This window comes from Hibiscus syriacus, unplaced genomic scaffold (genome assembly GCF_006381635.1).
Source record: "Hibiscus syriacus cultivar Baekdansim isolate YM2019G1 unplaced genomic scaffold, ASM638163v2 tig00110332_pilon, whole genome shotgun sequence".
Lineage (NCBI taxonomy): Eukaryota > Viridiplantae > Streptophyta > Magnoliopsida > Malvales > Malvaceae > Hibiscus > Hibiscus syriacus.
The window spans coordinates 6,979,513-7,000,801 of record NW_024062688.1 but is presented as its reverse complement, the minus strand read 5'-3'; the positions used below and the strand labels follow the sequence as shown (position 1 = coordinate 7,000,801).

The 21,289-nt window shown below is 34.2% G+C and overlaps 5 protein-coding genes across 6 annotated transcripts; 2 read left to right on the top strand and 3 right to left on the bottom strand.

The window, feature by feature from the left end:
- The first annotated feature begins 526 nt into the window (after positions 1–526).
- On the top strand, positions 527–3,607 carry LOC120119627 (O-fucosyltransferase 13-like). The gene is made up of 6 exons (XM_039139436.1): positions 527–706; positions 796–875; positions 1,248–1,318; positions 1,410–1,498; positions 2,423–2,644; positions 2,736–3,607. The coding sequence occupies exons 1-6, from the start codon at positions 600–602 to the stop codon at positions 3,469–3,471; spliced, it is 1,305 nt and encodes a 434-aa protein (XP_038995367.1). The 5' UTR covers positions 527–599; the 3' UTR covers positions 3,472–3,607.
- A 30-nt stretch (positions 3,608–3,637) lies between these two features.
- On the bottom strand, positions 3,638–4,166 carry LOC120120047. Its single transcript, XM_039139801.1, has 2 exons — positions 3,801–4,166; positions 3,638–3,658 (listed from the first exon to the last, which is right to left on the bottom strand). Exons 1-2 carry the CDS (start codon positions 4,164–4,166, stop codon positions 3,638–3,640), a joined length of 387 nt encoding a protein of 128 aa, XP_038995732.1.
- A 100-nt stretch (positions 4,167–4,266) lies between these two features.
- Positions 4,267–5,097, bottom strand: LOC120120046. The gene has a single exon (XM_039139800.1). The coding sequence runs from the start codon at positions 5,095–5,097 to the stop codon at positions 4,267–4,269; it is 831 nt and encodes a 276-aa protein (XP_038995731.1).
- A 3,325-nt stretch (positions 5,098–8,422) lies between these two features.
- LOC120119629 lies at positions 8,423–13,515 on the top strand. 2 transcript variants are annotated; one of them, XM_039139439.1, is made up of 6 exons: positions 8,425–8,911; positions 9,014–9,163; positions 10,171–10,272; positions 10,365–11,607; positions 12,381–12,691; positions 12,774–13,515. In XM_039139439.1, the coding sequence occupies exons 1-3, from the start codon at positions 8,510–8,512 to the stop codon at positions 10,213–10,215; spliced, it is 597 nt and encodes a 198-aa protein (XP_038995370.1). In that variant the 5' UTR covers positions 8,425–8,509; the 3' UTR covers positions 10,216–10,272; positions 10,365–11,607; positions 12,381–12,691; positions 12,774–13,515. The 2 variants fall into 2 exon arrangements, with proteins under 2 accessions (XP_038995369.1, XP_038995370.1); XM_039139438.1 differs by lacking the exons at positions 10,171–10,272; positions 12,381–12,691; positions 12,774–13,515 and having other exon boundaries at positions 8,423–8,911; positions 11,409–11,590.
- A 1,412-nt stretch (positions 13,516–14,927) lies between these two features.
- LOC120119628 (serine-threonine kinase receptor-associated protein-like) lies at positions 14,928–19,485 on the bottom strand. The gene is made up of 7 exons (XM_039139437.1): positions 19,282–19,485; positions 18,710–18,845; positions 17,567–17,648; positions 16,762–16,937; positions 15,887–16,024; positions 15,664–15,803; positions 14,928–15,343 (listed from the first exon to the last, which is right to left on the bottom strand). The coding sequence occupies exons 1-7, from the start codon at positions 19,397–19,399 to the stop codon at positions 15,075–15,077; spliced, it is 1,059 nt and encodes a 352-aa protein (XP_038995368.1). The 5' UTR covers positions 19,400–19,485; the 3' UTR covers positions 14,928–15,074.
- Between the last annotated feature and the right edge of the window lie 1,804 nt (positions 19,486–21,289).

Below are 21,289 nucleotides of genomic sequence, written 5' to 3'. Positions count from 1 at the left end.
TGACATAACATAAACGAGGAGTCAATCCACAAAATACAGTTTAAACAGTTTTAAAATTAAATTTTATCATATCACAATTAATATGCTAACATCCAGCTCAAAAAATTATCAATTTTACAATGAAATAGACGAATTTACAACATTCAAACGAATATTTTATAAATTTTAATAATTAGAAACCAACAAAATTATGTACTTTAACCAAAGAACTAATTTAACTTTTAATAATTAAAGATTAAATAAAATAATACCTTATAATTGAAAAATTATTTACAAACTTAACCCAAAATGAAAATGATTTGTCGGGGCTAAAAGTTGGTTTTATCTCCGCCGTCAAGTTTGATACGGGTGTTCTAAAATCTCAGCCCCGGTCCAATTCCAACAAAAATCCTTCTGACAATCACTTATATTAACCCAACAGCCAGCCAAAGATCTAAAGTTCAAATTTTTCCTAAAATTTTCAAAACCCTGTAAATTTTTTCTATTTCTGTTCTCTTTCGATCGACATTTGCAGTTTAAAGAAGGAAAAAAATCATTTAAATCTGATCTAAAAGTCATAGTCAAATTTACTCATTTTTTTATTTATTTTGCTGCATGAAATGAGGGTGAAGCCATTGTTTATTATCATCTCGACACTTTCCTTATTCTTGGCCATTGTTTTGCTTTCTCCTTCACGGCCGATTGTTCCTTCAAATTCTTCCAGCAGGTTTCTAATCCATTCTCTATCTACAGATCTCATTTTCACTATTTATGATCAATTTATTGTAAACCTCTGTTTATTTGGGGAAATTGCAGTGCCAAATCGGAGATATGGAATTTCAAGAGAATTGTGGAATGGAGACCTTGCAATTGGTGGCTTCAATCCCAGTTGACTCGTTAGTATTTTATCTATTTGTTTATTGTTTGGCTTTTATTATTCTTGCATTATTAGCTTTATTGCCTGCTTCGGTACAGTTAGCTGCCAGGGAGGAAGAAGTGCAGTAAATTTTGGCATCTGGGATCTGGGTTTTTTAAGCTCTTTTTTTTGTTCTTCGATTTGTTTGATGTAGATTTGGTAGGATTATAGGTTTAGTTTGGGAAGTTATGTTGATGTTTTTAAAAGAATGGGAAGTGGGGTTTGGATTAGGTTAAAGACTTATGTTTAAATTTCAATATTCTGAGTCCATTTTTTGTTCTTAATTGGCAATAATTGCAGACATTTGCATTTTTTTTTCTTCTTCTTCTTTGTTGTTATTGTAATGGTGCAGCTCTACCATCCAAGAGTAATGGGTATATCCGTGTTGATTGCTATGGTGGCCTCAATCAGATAAGAAGAGATGTGAGTGCAAAGCTGTGGTAGCTCTTTTATGTTATTTACAAAATAAACTTAATTTGGTCTAAGAATCAGATATTTTTCTTGGTGAGGGCAGTTCTGCGATGGTGTTGGTATTGCACGTGTACTGAATGCTACTTTGGTGCTGCCGAAGTTTGAAGTGGCTGCATATTGGAATGAGTCAAGGTAGTTTATGCCTCTTCGAGTTCTCATGGGTATTTTCTACTTGTGATAACATAAATTACTAGTATGTTCTTTTTGGCATTGCTGATGTTGATCACACATCATAGAAAGGAAAAGAAATTTGATGGAACCTGTGATTCTGAATTTCTGAACAGTTTCAAAAATGTTAAGGCAATAGAGATGTAGGTAATATTATACTTTATAGTGCTTGTAGTGAATACCCAGTGATACAATTCTACTTTCTAATAATTGTAGATCTTCTTATTGAAGTTGAGATTATACTGAAAAGATAAATGAGTGCAAAATGAAAACCAACACATCTGAGTAACTGTCATGGTAACCATGGGGTTTACTGTTAGTAGCCATGATTCTTATCCTACAAAAGCTAAAGCTGGTCCTATCTCACGTTGATATCATCAGTACTTTTCCTTTCTCAAATTCATGTTTATAAGTTTGATAAATGCTAGAATCATTCTCCTTCGAGAGTATGCCGATAGTTGCCAAGAGATGAACTTATTAGTATCTCACATGTTGCTTGACTCTGAATTCCTGAAGTTCTGCACTGTTAACTGGAGAAGAATACAGTTTGAGCTTTGTTGTTCCGTCGTAAAGATCTGTAAGCTTCCCTACCTGTGTTAATTAAAACATTAGGATATGTTCCGTCTGTTTTCTTTTTCCTGTTTAAATATGTGGATTATGAACGATTGTCACTAGAAATTTATTAGTAATGCTTTCATAGTTATTCCAATCATGACTCTAGTATATGTTAACATGTTCTTTTGTTTATTATTACACATAATTTAATTATTATCTGATAAATGTAGCTAAAACGTTTCCTATGGTACAGTGCCTAAAGGTATCCTAGTGTGTTTATGTTGCCATTTATAAGTAGATAAAATCTTTACAATTCATTCCATTCATCTCCAGCGGCTTTACAGATGTATTCGATGTCGATTACTTCATAAACAAGATGAATGGTTTTGTCAAAGTTGTTAAAGAATTGCCGCCTGAGATATCATCAAAAGAACCCTATCGAGTAGATTGTAGTAAACGGAAAGGTCAATTTGATTACATCGAAAGTGTTCTTCCATCCTTGTTGAAATATCATTACATCTCTATCACACCAGCAATGAGCCAAAGAAGGGACCGGTATTACTTTTCTGTTTCTGAATTTCTGACTCTATGTAGAATATGGCGTTGATGAAGAGTATATTTACATTCTTGTTTTGACATTTTATAGGTATCCAAAGTATGCAAAGGCTGCACATTGTCAAGCCTGTTACAGTGCATTAAGGCTGACTGAATCCTTGGAGAAGAAAGCCAACGAGCTTCTGGAAGCCATACCGAAACCTTTCCTTTCCCTCCACCTTCGATTTGAACCAGACATGGTAGCTTATAGCCAATGTCAGTACTCAGGCCTTTCATCTACCTCGATGAAAGCCATTCAAGCTGCACGTGGAGATGATAGAAAGCCGTGGACAGGAGAAGCAGCTCGGATTTGGAGGAATAGAGGAAAATGTCCGCTCACACCGAATGAGACAGCCTTTATACTTCAAGCATTATCGATACCCACAAGCACAAACATTTACCTTGCAGCTGGGGATGGACTAATGGAGATAGAAGGCTTAACATCTATTTATACCAATGTAATTACCAAATCTGCTCTTCTTAGCAGTGAGGATTTCGGAACCATGCATGGAAACACAAAAGCTGCCTTAGATTATTTCGTATCGATAAACAGCGATTCGTACATGGCTACATACTTTGGAAACATGGATAAGATGGTGGCGGCGATGCGAGCTTTCAAGGGACTGTACAAAACACTTTTCTTAAGTAGAAGAGCTTTTGCCAATTTGACTTCTCAAGGGTTGGAAGGGAAGCCATTGATGGAAGCGTTATGGAAAGCTCACAAAGATGATTTCATCATGGGACGAGGGTCTGCTTTATCTGACTGCTTTTGTGAGTTCAAATTATAGTTTCATTTTTTTTCTTAGATTTTTTTGACAATTCATTGTTATTATTGTATCTTTTGGGTATTTTTTTTGTATGAAATCTTATGGATAGCTTTTAAGAAGAGCAAACACTCTAATACATGAACTTTAACTTTTTTTTTTTTTTGTTGTTGGATAAATCAAGATTTTATTACCCAAAAATAGCAGCAAACTGCTTACAAAAAACAGTTCAATCAAAGGAACAAGAAAGGGAGCAGATTACAGCAAAACTAGGCTATTTCCCAATGATTACATTAAGCTATGTTTCTGCTATCAAATCTATTGAAGTTTCTATTACATAAAGTAGTTCTTACCATCTCCTTAATAGTTTTTATAATATCTGCTTCGGCTCTGCAAATTCCTTTAAATATCCTACGATTTCGTTCCTCCCAAATGGTGTAATTAAAGGCGTTCCACGACATCTTTAGAATGCAAGACAACAGAGATTTACCTTTCCATGTAGAGGTAGCCCATTCCAGCAAATTAGTCCAGTCCGAGAATTGTCTGTTCAAACCAGAAAGTTGAAGGATTGATTTCCAAATGGAAGCAGACTTCGGACACTCGGTAAAGAGGTGGTTCCTATTTTCTGTTGCTTCCGAGCAGAACATGCAAAGATCGTTGGTGATAATACCAAGTCTTTGCATTCTATCCTTGGTGGGTAGACGGTCCAAAATAACCATCTATGAAATTATGCTATGCTTCGGGACATGAAGAGGATACCAGACTAGTTTATGCCATGCGACTTTAGTGTCTCTAGGACGGATTTCTTCCCAAATCTCTTTAGTGTGTTACACGCACTATTTGAGAGACATTTCTGAGCTTCACCATTTGCTTGAAACTCCAGCTAGCAGTTTGTGGTTCTTCCATGGTCCAAAAATCATGCTGCCTAATTATGTAGTTATGAAGCCATGCTATCCATAGAGAACCCTCCCTCACTAGTAATTTCCTGATCAGAAAAATTAGGCAGGCGTTGTTCCAGGACTTGATATCCTTTAATCCCAAGCCTCCTTCTGATTTCGGTTTGCAAATTTTCACCCAACTCACCCTTGCACCGACAGCGGAAGTGTCTGATCCTTTCCAGAAAAATCTAGAGCATAATTGCTCAATCTTCTTGATAATGGATTGTGGTAAAACTAGTTGTCTACACCAATAATTAGCAATGCTGTAGAGAACCGTCTTAATAAGCTCAGCCCTTCCTGCATAACTCAATTTCTTCTTAGACCATTGGTGAAGTCTGCTCTTGATGTTGTCTAGCAGAGCTTGGCAATCTTTATCGGTAAGCTTTCTGGTGACAAGAGGTACCCCCAGGTATCTAACAGGCAGCCTACCTTGTTTGAAACCAGTATAGCTGATGATAGAGTCAAGATTATGAGCCGAAACACCAGCAGTGAAGATCTCACATTTACCTGCGTTGAGCTTCAACCCTGAATATTTATAAAAACAGTCCAAAACAGAAATGACACCCAAAACAGAATGAAGGTTTCCTTTGCAGAAAATTAATAAGTCATCAGCAAATGACAAGTGGGTGAGTTCTATTTTCTTGCATTTTGGATGGAATGAAAAAATCCCTCTGGAAGCAGCGTTATTGAGAATATTAGAAAGCACATTCATAGCCAGAACAAATAAAATAGGGGAAAGCGGATCTCCTTATCTTATTCCCTTTGCGCCCTTAAAAAAACCAACCAAGCGTTAACTTTGATTGTGCAATTATACATAATTTTTTTATTTTGATTTAATCTTGATGATTAGATTATAACACATTTTATAGAAGGCAAAAAGGCTTCTGTTTTTGTGAGGGAGTTACGTCATCGCCCTTCACGGAACGAAAATGCCATGTCATCCCCTATCGTTTTTTTTTGGATCAATGTGGCCCTCAACTTGAAAAATAATTCAATGTAGTCTTTTGACCAACGTTTTTCGTCGTTGACCAACGTCGTCGACACATTGTTTTATCACATGAATTCAGGTTGGAGGATATCCCATTTTCATCATTACAATCCATTAAAAATTCCATTCAACCCTGTCATACGCCTTGCTAATGTCTAACTTGAGTGCGAAATAACCACGTATTCCTTCTCTCTTATTCACAAAAGAATGTAACAACTCAGAAGCGGTTATGATATTATTTGTGATCAGCCGTCCCAGAACGAACGCGCTCTGTGCTTCATAGAGACACACATCTAGGGAGGCCTGCATCCTTTGAACCAACGTTTTTGAAACAATTTTGTAAAGCACGTTACAAAGGCTAATCGGCCGAAACTGGCTCATGTTCCTTGGATTTGACACTTTTGGTATAAGAACAATATGTGTATGATTTATCGCTTCCATATCTGTTCGTCCCTGAATGAGATCTATACAAAATTTTTGATACCTCCAAGCCAATTAAATGCCAGAACCTCTGGTAAAATATTGTTCCTAGACCATCGTCCCCTGCTGCCTTCATAGGGCATAACGCTTGTACAGCCTTTGTCACATCTTCTTTTGTAAAAGGACAATTCAAGTATTCCTTAATTTCCTCTGTAACACTTGATTGTATCCCCTCCAGTATAGTGTCATCTATTACTGAATTAGTTGAGCTGAACAAATGCTGGAAATATTCTTTTGTTATTAACCCCATCCCAATTTCATTATCCACTACGTCGCTTTCCTCTGATTCCCGAACAGTAATTTTATTTCTCCTTTGCTGACTTGTTGCGAAGCGATGAAAGAAAGCTGTATTGTTGTTGCCATGCTTCAACCAATTTACTCGAGCCCGTTGTTCCCAGTGTATCTGTCTTATCCGCCTCCATGTTCAGCAACATCTTTGTATCCATAACATAATTTCACCCAAAACTTCATCTGTTGGTGTTAGATCCACGAGGTCCTCTAATTTTCTCTTAAGTTCAGTCGAAGTCATTCTTTTCCTTTTGCATAGTTCTTTGAACCACTTTTCAAGTCCCTGGCTCATTGAATTGAATTTTTCTGGTACCGTACCTCTTGCCACCGACCACAACCTTGTGACTTCATTAGAACATGAATCTTCCAACAGCCATGACGCTTGGAATTTAAAATGCCATCTCCTATTGAAATTATTCGCTGTGCTCGTGTTTAGTACTAATGGACAATGATCAGAAACGGAATGTGTAAGTCGCTATGATATGTAGAAATGGACCTTTTTCTTCTACTTTTTCCTCTCCCTATCAAGAGATAGGAAAACTCATTTATCATCTTCAACCTTCCATCTATTGTAAATTTATCGGCTATGACTATCTGTTCAAATTAGAAGAGGGAGAATCACCTATTGCCGACTCATCCAACTTTTTCTCACCAATAATTTGTGTGGTCAGCATGGAACACCTCCGGCCAAAAAAGAATCAACCGAGATGAAACATCTTATAACCTGCTCAAATATCTCATATAAGTTCATAAAATTAACATGCTTAAAAATTTACTAATGTCGCTCTCGAGCTTGTGACAGGTAATACGTACAGGTAATAATGATGATGTCCTCAAAAAGACTGATGAGATCCAAAAAAAGATTTCTTACGAGAAAGATGAATTCATCGAATAAAACTTTTGAATTGAAAGTTTGATCTGATACTATATAAAAAACTAGTATATTGGGGGAAACTATCCCTTACTACATATTAATGCTACAACATCTTTAAGGTGCACAAACACCAGAGTTATTCCTCTATTCTGGTAACTTCAAGAACCGTTATCGGTCGCCAATAAAGGAAAGTATGTCCTTGACATATATCCGAGTAAGTTTTCATACAGTACCAAAATAAATTTTATTTATATTGTACCTTATGGTGTGGTAAGCACCCCTAATCATATGTAAATAGAGTTCTTTTTTCTCTATTTGAAAACTAAAATCATCTAAAGGTACATCCTCCACACTACACATTAATGTTTCACAAGGAATGTTTGCAACCTCTATCATGATGTCATGGCAATGAGGCACTTTCACTCTGCCATCACAGTGAAGATGCCTTTATCCTTAGTTGAATGTGTTGAGTTGCCTTTACGTTAACTGGCCAGATTAACTTAGACGCCTTTGTTATCCAAGGGAAATATTGATGCAACCATCATTGGACATCGTCGGGCTACCTTTGTCGGTATGTATCGATATTAGGTTTTGGTATCAATATGTCTAGAACTCGTAACAAGTTTCAACTAGTCAAAACCAGCAATCTATTTGAGCCCATTCATATGTCCCTCACTGGGCCTATGAAGAACGAGGATATTGAAGGAAAAAGGAGCATCTTGGCATGTGTAAATGAATTAGTCAAGACTTTGCTTGGGAGACAAGTTTGACTGGGGAGGTTTATTACAAATAATTATATATATAACTAATACTATAATCAATTAAAAAAAATAAGAAGAAGAAAGAAGAAAAGAAACCGCCGGTGGAAGTCCAAATCCAAGTCCAATTAAAAGTGTTTTGGTAAATTACATGTTTAATACTTTAACTATTTTTATTATTCAATTATTTTTATAAATCATATTTAATTTTAGTTTAAGGAGTTAATTAGATATTGATGTTCCATTAAATAATACATATCATATCGTTATTATAAAATAAAATACCACATCACAATTTTTAAATTTGTAATTATAAATAACCAGAATAAAATTAAATATTAGATATATTTTTTTAAAAATAATTATATGATTAAACTGAAACAAAAATTATAATTAGGGTATTGAACGTGTAGTTTACTCAAAGTTCTTTTTGGGTCTTAAAGTAATTCTCAGCTGTTGTCGAACCGGCAAGGAAACTTCTTCCTTCACTCTTAACCGCCTAACCCAACACCCTATTCGGCTATTCCACTCTCTCTTCACCGTCAGATCATTCTCATCACTCATTTATTACCGTTCGATCACAAACAACATTTCTAATTCATCTAAGAACTCCCTGCCCCCCTTATATAATCCCAAATTTCAACGCCCAATTCCTAAAAATTTCCATTATCAACATTCAACAATCGTTTCTCTTCAACATCTCCCTTTTCATTGATTCTAATCTTATTCATTGATCATGAGATTGAATAAAGGCAGTAAAGTTGAGGTATTGACCAAGGAGGAGGTTCCCACCGGCGCTTGGCGTTGTGCCGAGATTATCTCCGGAAATGGCCACACGTATATCGTAAAGTACGGTTGGTTTCCGGTCACCGGAGAGGCGGCGGAGATGAAGAGAGTTCCTAGGAAAGCGATTAGGCCTTGCCCTCCTCCTTTAAATGGGGACGATAATTGGGTTTGTGGTGATGTCGTTGAGGTGTTCGATGAGTTGTGCTGGAAACCGGCCGCGATCGTTAGGGTTCTCGGCGGAAACTACTTTTCCGTTAGGATCCTTGGATCGAGTGGCCAACTCAAAGCACATCAATCTCGATTGCGTGTTCGACAATCTTGGGAAGATGGCAATTGGTTCCTCGTCGGAAAGGTAAATCCTTTTTTTGGTTTAATATGTCTCTTCAATTTATTTCATTTTTTATTTGTGTTAGAATTTAATGATCCTTACCTCAGTTATTATTTATGACTTCAGGGTTCGTCAAATTCCACTGGACCGCAGAAGAGGAAAAGATCTTCGATTGGCTTCTCGGATGGTGGTGTGCAAAAGAAGAGGGTGTTTGAGAAAGGTAGTAATGGTATTCAAAGAATAATAATTCGGCTTCCTTCGCCTGCCTCTGAAAAGGTAGATGCATTTGTTTCTCCAAATAATATATTGGGTGAAAGATGTATGCCTTCTTTTAATAGAATTGATGATACCATGAGTTGTGCATCCTCAGTTGGTAGTTGTAGTGGTTTAGGGAATAATGGTCTTAACTTATCTCCTAATTTTGTATCTAACGGTTGTGAAAACTTAGAGGAGGATTATCAAAGTGATGCTGATTCTAATCCCAATGTGAGATTCCAAGAAGAAGGAAGTTACTTTTCCACTAGTGTGGAATTGGGATATGATCTTCATAAGTCTGAACTACATGCCTATCAGAAAGCTCTCGGGGCATTGCATGCTTCTGGGCCTTTGACGTGGGATGAAGAAGAAAAGGTGACCAATCTACGTCGTTCTCTCAATATTTCTAATGATGAACATTTGATGGAGCTAAGAAAGTTGAGAGATAACGGTAATAGGTTATTTATTAGTTGTTACTAGATTTAGAGAATTCCTTTTGTACATGGTAATGCAGTATGTTTTATTCCAATGATGCAGATAATTGTTATGTTTTATTCCAATGATGCAGATAATTGTAAGGATACTTCAAAGTCCAATTTTGGAATTGCTTTTATGGTTTCTTCTCCTGTCTCCATGATTGAGGCCTTTGTTCTTTATATAGTTTTTTTTCCTTCCTTTTCATATTCGCCTTTTGTATGTGTGGCATATCGGTGATGCACTTTAAATGGCAGCATAGAAAAATCTGAATTGTCTTAGTGAAGCTGTTAAGAAACATTTATATGCAAAAATTTGAATTATATTCTTTTGTTGGTGTAAGAGATTCCCTAAAATGAATTTGAGGGCATCCTGTTTCAAATGCATGTTCTTTACTGCCTCCTTCCCTCTACATTTTCAAAACCGAAATATTTGCTATTATATGCATGTGAAACTGTTCTACATCTTCTGATGATGTTGGATACAAATGTTATACTTGCTTTATTTTGGCATATATGGAATTAATGTTGAGAAATATCTTGATGCCTTCTCAGAATATCTCATGGCCAATGTTGGAGGTATCCATACCTTGCTTCTAAAGCCATGATTGGTTGAGTTTGTTATCTCTTACGGTTGACCAAGGGACAACAGCCATGGTTTATTCCTAAACGAACTCTTTGATTTTGGTATGAATCATTTCTAAAATTATTCTCCAAATTTTGATTTATCTATGGCATTTTTGGTATAGGTCGTTGTCTCCCTTGTTGCAGATACCCTACAGTTAGTAGGTAATTTGATATTGCAGTGACACTTATGGAAAAGCCAAATGCATTATATGAAAAAAATTACATGGACTTAAGAAAAGAACAAATATAATGGTTGGAAAGCTTTTGCGCCTCTAGAATGTATGTATAATAATGGAACATTTTAAGCCGGATGATTAATAAATCTTTCTCGATCTCTCTCCACTCTTTTGTCCAAAGGCTTCGAACCTTAAATGAACTCTTGAAAATGAACTTTGTCCTTTTGGAGGCTGAATTCTTACCAACTTAATGTGCAAACAAGTTCATGCATGATGGTTGATGACATTTGATCAAATGCGGTTCTACTTCATAGGTGGTTTGCTTGCTTTTGATAGATGGATACTTGTACGTCCCCCTTTGGAACACCAGGTTCAAAACTCCTGTTGTGATCTTAGAGTTATTTTTTCAATGCACTGTATTATATGTTTTCAATCCTAATGAAATTTGCGTGAAAAAAATCCTGTTGTTAGTATCGATGAATAAAGAACCGGAGAGGATGGTTGAACTGCAAATCAGTGATTTGTTTGGTCCAATGAGTGGAATTCAACCTTGAACTGATCTAGAAGTGGCGGTATAACACAAAGTTGTTCAGTAATTGAATTGCTTTTAGGTTTATTATTTTGGTTCTATATTAAAAACCGAGTACTGTTAAAGCAAATGTACTTTTTTGTCCTTTTTATAGTTAGACTGTAATTAGTATTTATTCAATATCTATATAGTGTACTTTATATGTAAATCTCCTTTCAGTTAGATTGGCTTGGAAGCAGCTGGACTCGTTGAACTGAAAATTGGCAGCCTCAGCGCTCCAACCTATGGTCTGGTCTTCAATTCTTCAGTACTTTAATTCCTAACAATGTACAGTGGATATGAATCCAAGTAGATAACATGGACTTCTCCTGTAATCAAGTAAATGGTGAGTATTGGAGGGCTTGTTGAGGAGAGGTCCCTGTTTCTATATTCATATACCAGGTTCCTCTTCAATTGTGTTGAATGCAGCCATGACTGAAAGAGGTGCTTCAGTTTATATCATGTACAATGGAAGAGAATTCATGCTGCGGGTAACATTTTCTTTTTTCCCAATTCATGTACGGTGGTTGATGCTCTGAGAAGCAGAAACAGGCACGCAGCAAGGACTGGAAGAGTTGTTTCAGTTTTATCCTCTGGTTCCAGGTGGGTTCCTTTGAATGGGTAAGTCTTGTTTGCTATTGTACATCTGTTAATGCTGCAATTGGGGATTAGGATTTTACATCATTTTACTTTGGGGACATTTAGTGCATATGTAGGACTAAGGTTTCGTTTATATGTAAATGTAGTGGTGGACATTGATTCTTCCATGTGTACATTAGCATGGACATTTAGGATTTTTGCCTGGTTGAATGGAAAAATGTAAGGAGTGAAGTGGGAATGTGAAAAGAAAATAAATTTTGAGTGTTTGGTAGGAAAGAGAAGTGAGAGTTATAATCATTTTCCATTCTCACCTGTAAAAACAAATCATTCCAATTTGAAAGGAAAAGATGAGAGAATGTGAGAGAGTTGAGTTAGTTCAAAATATGTACTTTTCAAAGCTTAATTTGCTTTTCTCATTTTTCAACTCTACCAACCAATGAGTGGAAAGAAAATTGCATTTCCTTTCAATTTTTCCATCATTCGTACCAAGCCATACCAATGGAAAGAAAAACTTCATTTTCCATTTTTCTGCTTTTCTACCTATCTAATTTCCATTCTTCCAACTTTCTTTACACCCTTCCAAGCAGAGGTTAGGCTAGGTAGGTCTTGAATTTTGATTGTCAAAAATTGTTTGTCTTTGGAACTTCTCACTTTAATTTATTTGTCTCAGTAACGTGAGACTAAGGTGTCTAAGGTTTCATTTGGTTAACAGTGAAATTGGGATTTTTTTTCCTGTTATCGGAACTGAAAGAAACAAACAAGTACTAAACTTGAGTTAGTTACATATTATCCAGGAAACAAAGAAACAAGGTCAAGTTGGTTGTTTCTGGTTGAATCAGGTTCAAAGTACTGTTTTGGCCAGGGACTTGAAAGAGTTCTGATCTGGATGATGATGTTCCTGACCTTGGTTTCATTTACAAACTGTGTCAACTGCTGCGTATCAGAGGCATCGGTTGATAGCTCCAATGGACCTTTAAAGATCTGCCTAGGTAGGGTTCTAGCCTAAGAGGGTTGTCCTTTCTGCAAATGGTGCATGAGGATTCATTTCTCGCTTTCTTTGGTTGGTTGCTTTCATTATGTCTGTCAGACAAGTGCCCCAGAATTGGTATAAAACATTTCTCGAGATGCTTGTGAAATATTTGATACAGATTCTTGCCTGATCCCTTATGTCTTTATTGGGAAAGCAGAACTCAAGATGCTGTCGTGAAGATGCAACATGCAGGGATTTGCTTTATCATCCCCCGTGTATCGAACTTTAGCTGCAGTTGGTGAGGTTTTGGTTTCTCCTTTCTTACTAGTATTTACTTTTATGCTTCTCAGTTCTCTTTTGGAATTTGGAGTTGCAGTTGAGGGAGAAGGATCAAGTGCGAACAGCTGGAGGTTCAAAGAAGCAATAGGTGGCTTTTAAGAGACTTGCTCTTTTCAAACTTGTGGAATGGCATGATCAATTTATGGAAGATGGATTTATTCCTCTGTAACAGGCAAATGCTTATCATCCCCTTGGAACATTTCAAGTCTTCTGCTTTTGAATTAGGGGGGTCGGGCAAGAATTTGTATTGAACTTTCTGCAAGCAGTGGACATAACATGCACTTCCATCATTCATGGTTCATGGCAGGCAGAAATGATAGATAATATCTACTGGCCGGAATAATAAAGCATGGAAACCCAACCAGAAATGTGTGTTGTTCATTAGCTTTGCAACAACCGAGATGAACTTGGAACAGCCGAAAATGCGTAGCATTCGAATCTCTGGTGCCACTGTCAGATGCATATTAAATTCCCAAAAGCATAGGACGGGGCATTATCAATATTTTCAATGTCTTTCTACAAAGGAACCTATGTTTATGATTATTTGAAGGTTGAGTATGATTCTTGAAAGAACAATCATAACTCCTAGCTTTACTTACAGAAGCGCATTAGTTCGCATCGATGCTAGACTTCTCTGAAATTCTTATCTTACGTTCTAAAGCAACGGAGAAGAAACTGTAAGGCCTGAGTTTGTTTCATAGACTGTAATTGGTTTATATGAAAAACAAATTACTTGGAAACTGTTAATGAAGAATGAACTAAAATATTTTTTAGAAATTATTATAGGTGTTTTGATGATTTTGTGTAAATTATTTTTCATTTGTTTGATGTATTTTATCAATTTTGTGAAAATTTATTTACATAAATTGGATTACTTGAAAATTGATTTATATAAAATAGATTATTGAAAAATAATTTTCGAAAAATATTTTATTGTGTTTGGGCAATAATATATGAATCAATCTTAGTTAATAAATTTTCATATTATAAATATCGAATATAAAAATTATTATTTTACCACTGAAGATTTCAAGGAATAACAATTCATTTAGATTATTTGGTTCGTATAATATTATATTAATATTAAATAAAATAATATTTTTTTATAAAAATAATAAAAATATTAATTATTTTAATAACTTATTATATTATTAAATTAAAAAAATAATATCATACCATTATAATATAACTAAACATATATTAATATAATATTATTAAAATTATATTATATATATATTCAATATTTTTATAATTAATAATTTTTATCAGAATATATTAAAATATTATATAAATATTAAATAAATAAAATAATATTATTTTGAGTACTTATATTTTGAAGTGAAATGCTATAAAAATGTTTTACAAAAATGGTAAAACATTTTATAAAAATAACAAAAGAACCAGAAAAGTGAATTACATTAAAAAAATCAATAAAATATTAAAAAAAAAATTCCCGTAAAATCAAACCTTTGAGGAAAAGGGGATTTATATTTATCAACCAAGATACAGTATTCTAGGCGAATAATCCAAAGAAAAGGGCCAAACAATGATCTAAACCTTGTAAAATCAAACTTAAATCTGTCCCAAGTCTAGCCATAATCATCTGAATATTTTGGTAATATTTAATCATTTTTATTTTATTTTTAAAATGTATATTTTTTCATTAAACTCGATGTAACTTATTTATAAAAAAAACATAAGAAAATATTTATAATTATATTTCATCTACCGCATGAAAATCCTTCAATATTTTGCAACCACCTATTTTACCATTTAGCCAATAATAAGTACTCACAAATTATTTTATTTTATATAATTCCACTGATGATGATAAGGCTAAACATTGAGGTTCAATATTCTGGTACTGAATTCACCACCTACAGCTAACCTGAATCCATTTTTTCCATTGACTTCCTTGCTTGTTCGTTCCTATATGAATAAGAGATAGGACCTTGCTCCTTCCTACATTTTAACGCCATCTACCACCTTCAAACGAAACTACAGGTTCACAGATTAAGATCAACACTTTAACTATAAGGCAATTCGGAAGTTCATTTTATTTCGTTATAGAAAGACGAACATGAAAGATGCCGACAGACCCACACCGACTATCCTACAAACCTGGCAGTCAAGCTGAAACAAACACTTGTTGAATGCACTAAACAATTTTAATACCATCTCAGGCATCTGTTGCCTTATCCTTCTCCCCCGTTTTCCCTTCCCCTGCAATATGAAGGCCACTCTCAATATTACGGGCAACCTCATCGGCTACGGCCTTCACTTTTCCACTTGGTTCGTTTCCAGGTGGTGGTACATCACTCTCTTCATGTGTCGCTGGACCTGTCTGCCATATTCTGATCGTACCGTCTTCAGATCCCGATGCATAGGATTCCCCTCCAGGTGAGAATCGTACACAGTGGACAGGACCATGGTGACCCTTGTTACAACCTACATGAATTAAACACAGCATTATTACAACTCTCAAACACCGACAAAAACCCGTAAAAAGAAGACATCATCCAATAAGTCCCACACTGCATAAACACAACTCATACGGCGCAATAGGGATCGATCTTTAAATTTTTCAGATTCTTTTATACGACTTCCAGATTTTGAAAAATACCCGAACATGAGACCTAAATATTCTTACAACAGCATCAAGCAGTAACCAAAATATTGCCAAGTAAATAAAGTTGTTTAAGTGGCCATTCAAAGACAATAGTCTTCATAAATATGTGCCGTTCATCTGACAATCTCGAGGCACATACCGAGCTCTTCTCCAGTATAAAAATCAAAGATATGGACCCACATGTCTTCTCCTCCAGCAATGAACTTATTACCATTCTTTGGTTCCAGTGAAGCTGATTCTACATTGCAAGGCATGTCATAGCTTTTCACCAATCCGAAACTAATAAGAGCAAACGCTGATGTCAGCAGCCTTGACGGCAAAAGAATAAAGCTTGCACAAAAACTCAAGCTATTTGAACTTACTGATTTGCATCCCAAAACTTAACAGTAGATCCGTCAGCAGTGGTTATATAGCGACCACACTGACTCACTTCTGCACTGGTTACGGGTGATTTGGTCTCGAGTGTTTGAACAATTTTGCCACTTCTCAGATCCCACAACCTACAAATAGACAAAGTACCAAGGTTCCGAAAGTTGCATGTGCAAGCATATTCATGTGACATTATGAACGCATAGAAGGTTAGAAAATGCACCAAGAAATGGAAGAAATAATTCCCAATATATATCACCATTTATCTAAACTGAAACCTCACTGTTTATTTTTACTTTCCTGAACTCCAAGTATCTGAGGTTTTACTATTTCCCATACAACCTGATACTAAGAATCACTTTACGAAGTCAACCAGCAAAAACTGCCATCAGAATTTTATTCAGCTAAGTAAGCTTAACCTAAAGGAGCGCATTGCATAACCTGCAAAATGCCCTAAAACTTCCATGTTTAAATTTAACCTTGAAAAACCATATGTATCCGTTGCACATGAATAGTTTACTTATTATGCATGTTATCACAAAGTCCTTCAGTGACACAATATTAATACGACATATATGACACTCATTGGCGGAACCAAGGGGAGGGCAAAGGGACCCTTGTCCCCAGCCAATTATATTTTTAATTATTAATTAATATAGAAAAATATATATTTTTAAAAAATAAATAAAGAAAAATTTATCAGGCCCCCTCAATTAAAAAAAATATATTTATAGAAAATAAAAAAATTATTTTAGGCCCGCTATAATAAATTCCTAGTTCCGCCCCGGATGACACTTGTTACAACTGAATTATCTTAGAACAAGAAATGGGAGAAAAAGTGGAAGTGATATCCATTGAATAATCATACCTCACACCATTAGTATCAGTGCAAGAACTTAGGATCATCTGGTCACTGTGGAGCCATGCAACAGTTCTAATTGAGCCGGGAGAATTATCCACTAGTCTTGGCTGCGCATCTAGACGGTTCAAATCAAATATCCGGAGAATTTTCTCAACTCCGCCAGTGAATAGAAAGTGTGTATCCTGAAAATATAACAATTTACTCAGATGCTGAAAAAATATAATAAATGAGCCAAGCATAGATAGAAAAAAATTATATTCACTGAAGAATAATTTAATGAACCAGGAATGTAAATGCATGATGCAAGAAGTTAATTCCAATATAGACACTCCCATTTATTAAACAAAAACAATTTCTTAATTATCTAAAAGTTTCAGAGAAAAAATATCCACCAAAGCCCACTTAAGACCTTTACTTCTGTCCATCAAAGATGATTTGCAATTATATCTGGCAATTAAAGTGCCCAAAAAAAGAAGGAAGTATATAAATATAGAAACCGAAAGATTAGTAAAAAAGAATATGCAAACTCTTTCCAATGCTAGACAAAAGGTTAAAAGAATATCCAAAACATTAATTTAAAGCAATTTTTTTCACCATTTTTTGCATGGGGACTTATTAACTGGCTCAAAACACACTACTTCAAAAAAAGAACTATACTGCCATTTCAAGAAATATAATGTTCTTGCAATAAGTTCTAAAGTGAACAACATTGCAATGAGCACTACATAAGTATTAAATACAGGTCTTTAGTACAATTTTTTTAATAAAAAACTGAAAGAGTGGTTCTAATGGAAAAGTAATCAAATCCTACACTAGAGAAGGCACAAGCTCGAACAATATGCTTGTGTTCAAAAGAGTGCAATTCATCTCCTGTCAATGCATCCCATAGTTTCCTGCAAACATTGGAGGAACATGTGAAGCAATTGAATTTATCAAGTAAAAGGTTTCTAACAACTGAATAACCAATCTCATAAAGCATGTATGTCACCCCTTCCCAAGAATATAAAAATATGACATTAGGTATATAATATATTAAGTGTATAATTAGTTATAAATACAACACATTTTATTTATATTTATTATATGTTTAAAAATAAATAAATGATAATAAAATAAACTATATTTAAATAATAAATAATAAAATATTGATCCAAATAAATCAGAATAAGAGGATCAAACTATTTATTGACTCTCTTTCAAATTCGATATATGTTCCTTGATCATATATTTCATTTTAGTTCCATGATACAAAGTATCATTTCTATTTGATCTCTTTGAATTCCATATTCAAAGTTATGATCAGGTTGATTCATTAAAAAGAATCGATTCAATACATTACTTATTACTACCGAACACAAATTTTGTCTTTTACACAATACTTGCACTGAAAATTATAATCAAGGATTACTCTATTAATCATCATCCACTATAAAGATTCATCCTGAAACGTTTTTCAACTACAATGATTCTGAAAATTATAATCAAGAATTTACTCTATTAATCATCATCTACTTTAGAGATTTATCATAAAATGTGTTTTAACTACAAGGGTTTACTATCTTCCATGAATGAGTGAATAAGTTGGTTTATTTTAAAAAGAAACCGAACAACAATGAATTAATCTTCATTAGCTTCCATTACACCTTTGCGCATATACTTTTTGTATATATAATTCTCGCTTAATGAAACTTCAGTTATGATTATTTTCGTAAAATTATCAGGCAGGGTTGCCCATTTTTCATTGCAGGGTTTCTCTAAATTTGAAAGTTATCACTTCGTAATCAAATTAGGCTCGTAAAATACCCCTTTGTGTCTTGAGATTAGAATCTAATTAAGACCCCCTCCCTTCCCTCCTTTTTCCTTTTATTTCATTTGTTTATTTTCTTTCTTTTTATGCGATTTTGTAGATATAGAAAAGAAAAGAGGAAAAAAAACCTCGAATTAAATTACATACGCAGAAAAATCAGCAGAAGCAGAAGCTGCACGTAATGCTTTGGTATCAAGGCAGGAGCTCCATATTGCACCTTTATGCCCTTGAAATGTGCCAATCCAATCTCCAGTCTCCCCATTTCTTAACATTGGAGTGGAGTCTGAATTCCCAATGCATGAATAAAAACATAGTTGATAAACATTAAACCAGATCCCATATAAAAACCAATCAACCACAAACTAGATTTACTGCCTCTGAAACAAGTATCCATTTCAAGTAACATAGCAACAATAACTCACAGTTTGTTTAAAGAAAAACAGTAGCTAAAACTCCAGCTGAAAATGATCTACATATGGCTGCATTCAAATTCACATGACTAGAAGACTATCTAAGTGTCTGCAGTTCAATCTAACACGCCTAAAATCATTATTACATAACTAATAAAAATGTAACGTTAAATATTTATAAAAAAAATCCAAAACTGAAAATCACCAAAATAGTGTAACATATACCCAATTCAGCATTAGTGTAACTGAACAAAAATACATAGCTGATTATACCAAAATAATCACTAAAATAGAAATTTAAGGACATACCTTTACTGGCACTAATAAGAAAAAATCCATCAGGAGTTATAGGACTGTAGAACAAATCAACCACAGGCCTTGAATGCCCATGGCATACTAATGGCACGGTCACCTTTTTCTTCTCCATCTCTCCAATTTAAACAAGAAATCAAAAACCCAATAAACAGGTACTCAATCCTTTGCGATCAACTTATTTCAACACGAAAATGAATTTTGTTTCTAAACGAAGGGGATAGGATGGAGCGAAACCCTAAGTGTAGGGTTTGATTTATTTATTTATTCCATTTCTCGGTAATTAAAAGTGTTTGGATATGAGAATCGAAACAAGATTTTTATTCCTAAAAAAATTATAAAAAGGGGAAAAATAAAGTGAAAATATATATAAAGGCTTACAGAGCAGGGAAGAACTAGGAAGGAGATCATTATATAGTGCTCTGAGATTGTGGCATTTTGTTAGTATTTGCATATAAGGGCTGCTATTTTTCAAAATTTTAGATCATTACCAGTTACTTTCCAACCTTATCTACCACTCATAAGCATTAAGCAAATTTACAAAACCAACCATTGACCTTTTTTAATTTATATATATAAATTATGCAATTTCTCAACTCTAATTAGTCCAATTGGGATTATTCTTCTCCTTCTAATTTTAACCAATCATTTTTTATTCTTTACTTTTATTTTTATTTTGTCTACCCGTTTATAAATTTATTTATTGGTTTGTTTATAACTTAGTTTATTCGGTTTTCATTTTATTTTATTTTTTTATATTTTAAATATTGGTAGAGTTAGGTATTAAATTGAATATAAGGTGAACAATAGAATTCAAACTAGGTCTGTAAATGAACTGAACGTTCAACGAACCGTTCATGAACCGTGCGACGGGAAGTTCGTTTATGTTCGTTTATTTATTAAATGAACAAACATGAACAAGATTTTACGTTCGTTTAATTAAATGAACGAACACAAACAAATGGCTCGTTCGTTCATTTACGTTCGTGAACGTTCGATTATATGTTCGTTCATTTATGTTCGAACAGAGAGAAAGTTGAATATGTTACAAAGATTATTGAAGTTGTTTGGATTTCAAGAAAATTGTTTTGTTGAATAAATTAACTTTAAGACTTTATTATGTTCATATAGCTTATTTATGATTTATGTATGTTTTTGTCGCATTCGAACAAATTAATTCTAAAGTTGCAGGTTATATTAATGAATTTTAAGTTGTTATTCTTGTTGTTTACTTTTTTTTACATTCATTTGTTGTGTTCGAATAAGTTTGTTTTTGTGTTTGTGTTGTTCGTTTATGTTCATTTATTATGTTCGTTCGTTTGTGTTCGTTTACGTTCGTTTATGTTCATTTTTCATTTAAATGAACGAACATGAACAACATATATTCCTTAATGAACGAACATGAACAAAAAATTTTTTGTTCGTTTATGTTTGTGTTCATTTATTAAATGAACGAATATGAACATACTTCCGTTCGTGTGCGTTCGGTTCGTTTACAGGCCTAATTCAAACTGTGAAGCCTAAAGAACTTAAGGACTAGTGACATAATTTTATCATTTTTACTTGCAAATAAAAGGATAAAAAGAGAATGTTGATTGTTGAACGTTAAACGAATATGTTTGCGAACTTAAACGAACATATTCACGAAAGTTAAAAGAACTTTTTTGCAAACGTTAAAGAAACAAATACAAACACCTTTAAAAATAAATAAATGAATACGAACCAAACATATTCACGAAAGTTAAAAGAACTTTTTTGCAAACGTTAAAGAAACAAATACAAACACCTTTAAAAATAAATAAATGAATACGGACCAATCATAAATATCTTAAAAAGTAAACAAAACAAACCCAACTTTATTCATTCAAGTTCGATTCATTTACCCCCTCAATTTAACAAAAGCATCACATAATTGATCCTACGCTTCATTCTAGTCTGCTTTCCGTTTGCATTTTTCACCAAACAAAGGGTTGCACATGTGAAAGAAATGGTGCATAAAACCATC

Excerpts from the sequence above, each read along its gene's own strand:
- LOC120119628 (XM_039139437.1), bottom strand. The coding sequence starts at position 19,399 with ATGGAGAAGAAAAAGGTGACCGTGCCATTAGTATGCCATGGGCATTCA. Across the intron at positions 18,846-19,281 it reads TCTTATTAGTGCCAGTAAAG|ACTCCACTCCAATGTTAAGA; the intron begins GTATGTCCTTAA and ends TTGGGAATTCAG. Across the intron at positions 17,649-18,709 it reads GCTTCTGCTGATTTTTCTGC|GAAACTATGGGATGCATTGA; the intron begins GTATGTAATTTA and ends CAATGTTTGCAG.
- LOC120120046 (XM_039139800.1), bottom strand. The coding sequence starts at position 5,097 with ATGAATGTGCTTTCTAATATTCTCAATAACGCTGCTTCCAGAGGGATT.
- LOC120119627 (XM_039139436.1), top strand. The coding sequence starts at position 600 with ATGAGGGTGAAGCCATTGTTTATTATCATCTCGACACTTTCCTTATTC. Across the intron at positions 707-795 it reads CCTTCAAATTCTTCCAGCAG|TGCCAAATCGGAGATATGGA; the intron begins GTTTCTAATCCA and ends GGGAAATTGCAG. Across the intron at positions 1,499-2,422 it reads GCATATTGGAATGAGTCAAG|CGGCTTTACAGATGTATTCG; the intron begins GTAGTTTATGCC and ends ATTCATCTCCAG.
- LOC120120047 (XM_039139801.1), bottom strand. The coding sequence starts at position 4,166 with ATGGTTATTTTGGACCGTCTACCCACCAAGGATAGAATGCAAAGACTT. Across the intron at positions 3,659-3,800 it reads TAAAAACTATTAAGGAGATG|TTTGCTGCTATTTTTGGGTA; the intron begins GTAAGAACTACT and ends TTTTGTAAGCAG.
- LOC120119629 (XM_039139438.1), top strand. The coding sequence starts at position 8,510 with ATGAGATTGAATAAAGGCAGTAAAGTTGAGGTATTGACCAAGGAGGAG. Across the intron at positions 8,912-9,013 it reads ATTGGTTCCTCGTCGGAAAG|GGTTCGTCAAATTCCACTGG; the intron begins GTAAATCCTTTT and ends TTATGACTTCAG. Across the intron at positions 9,164-11,408 it reads CTTCGCCTGCCTCTGAAAAG|AATGCAGCCATGACTGAAAG; the intron begins GTAGATGCATTT and ends TCAATTGTGTTG.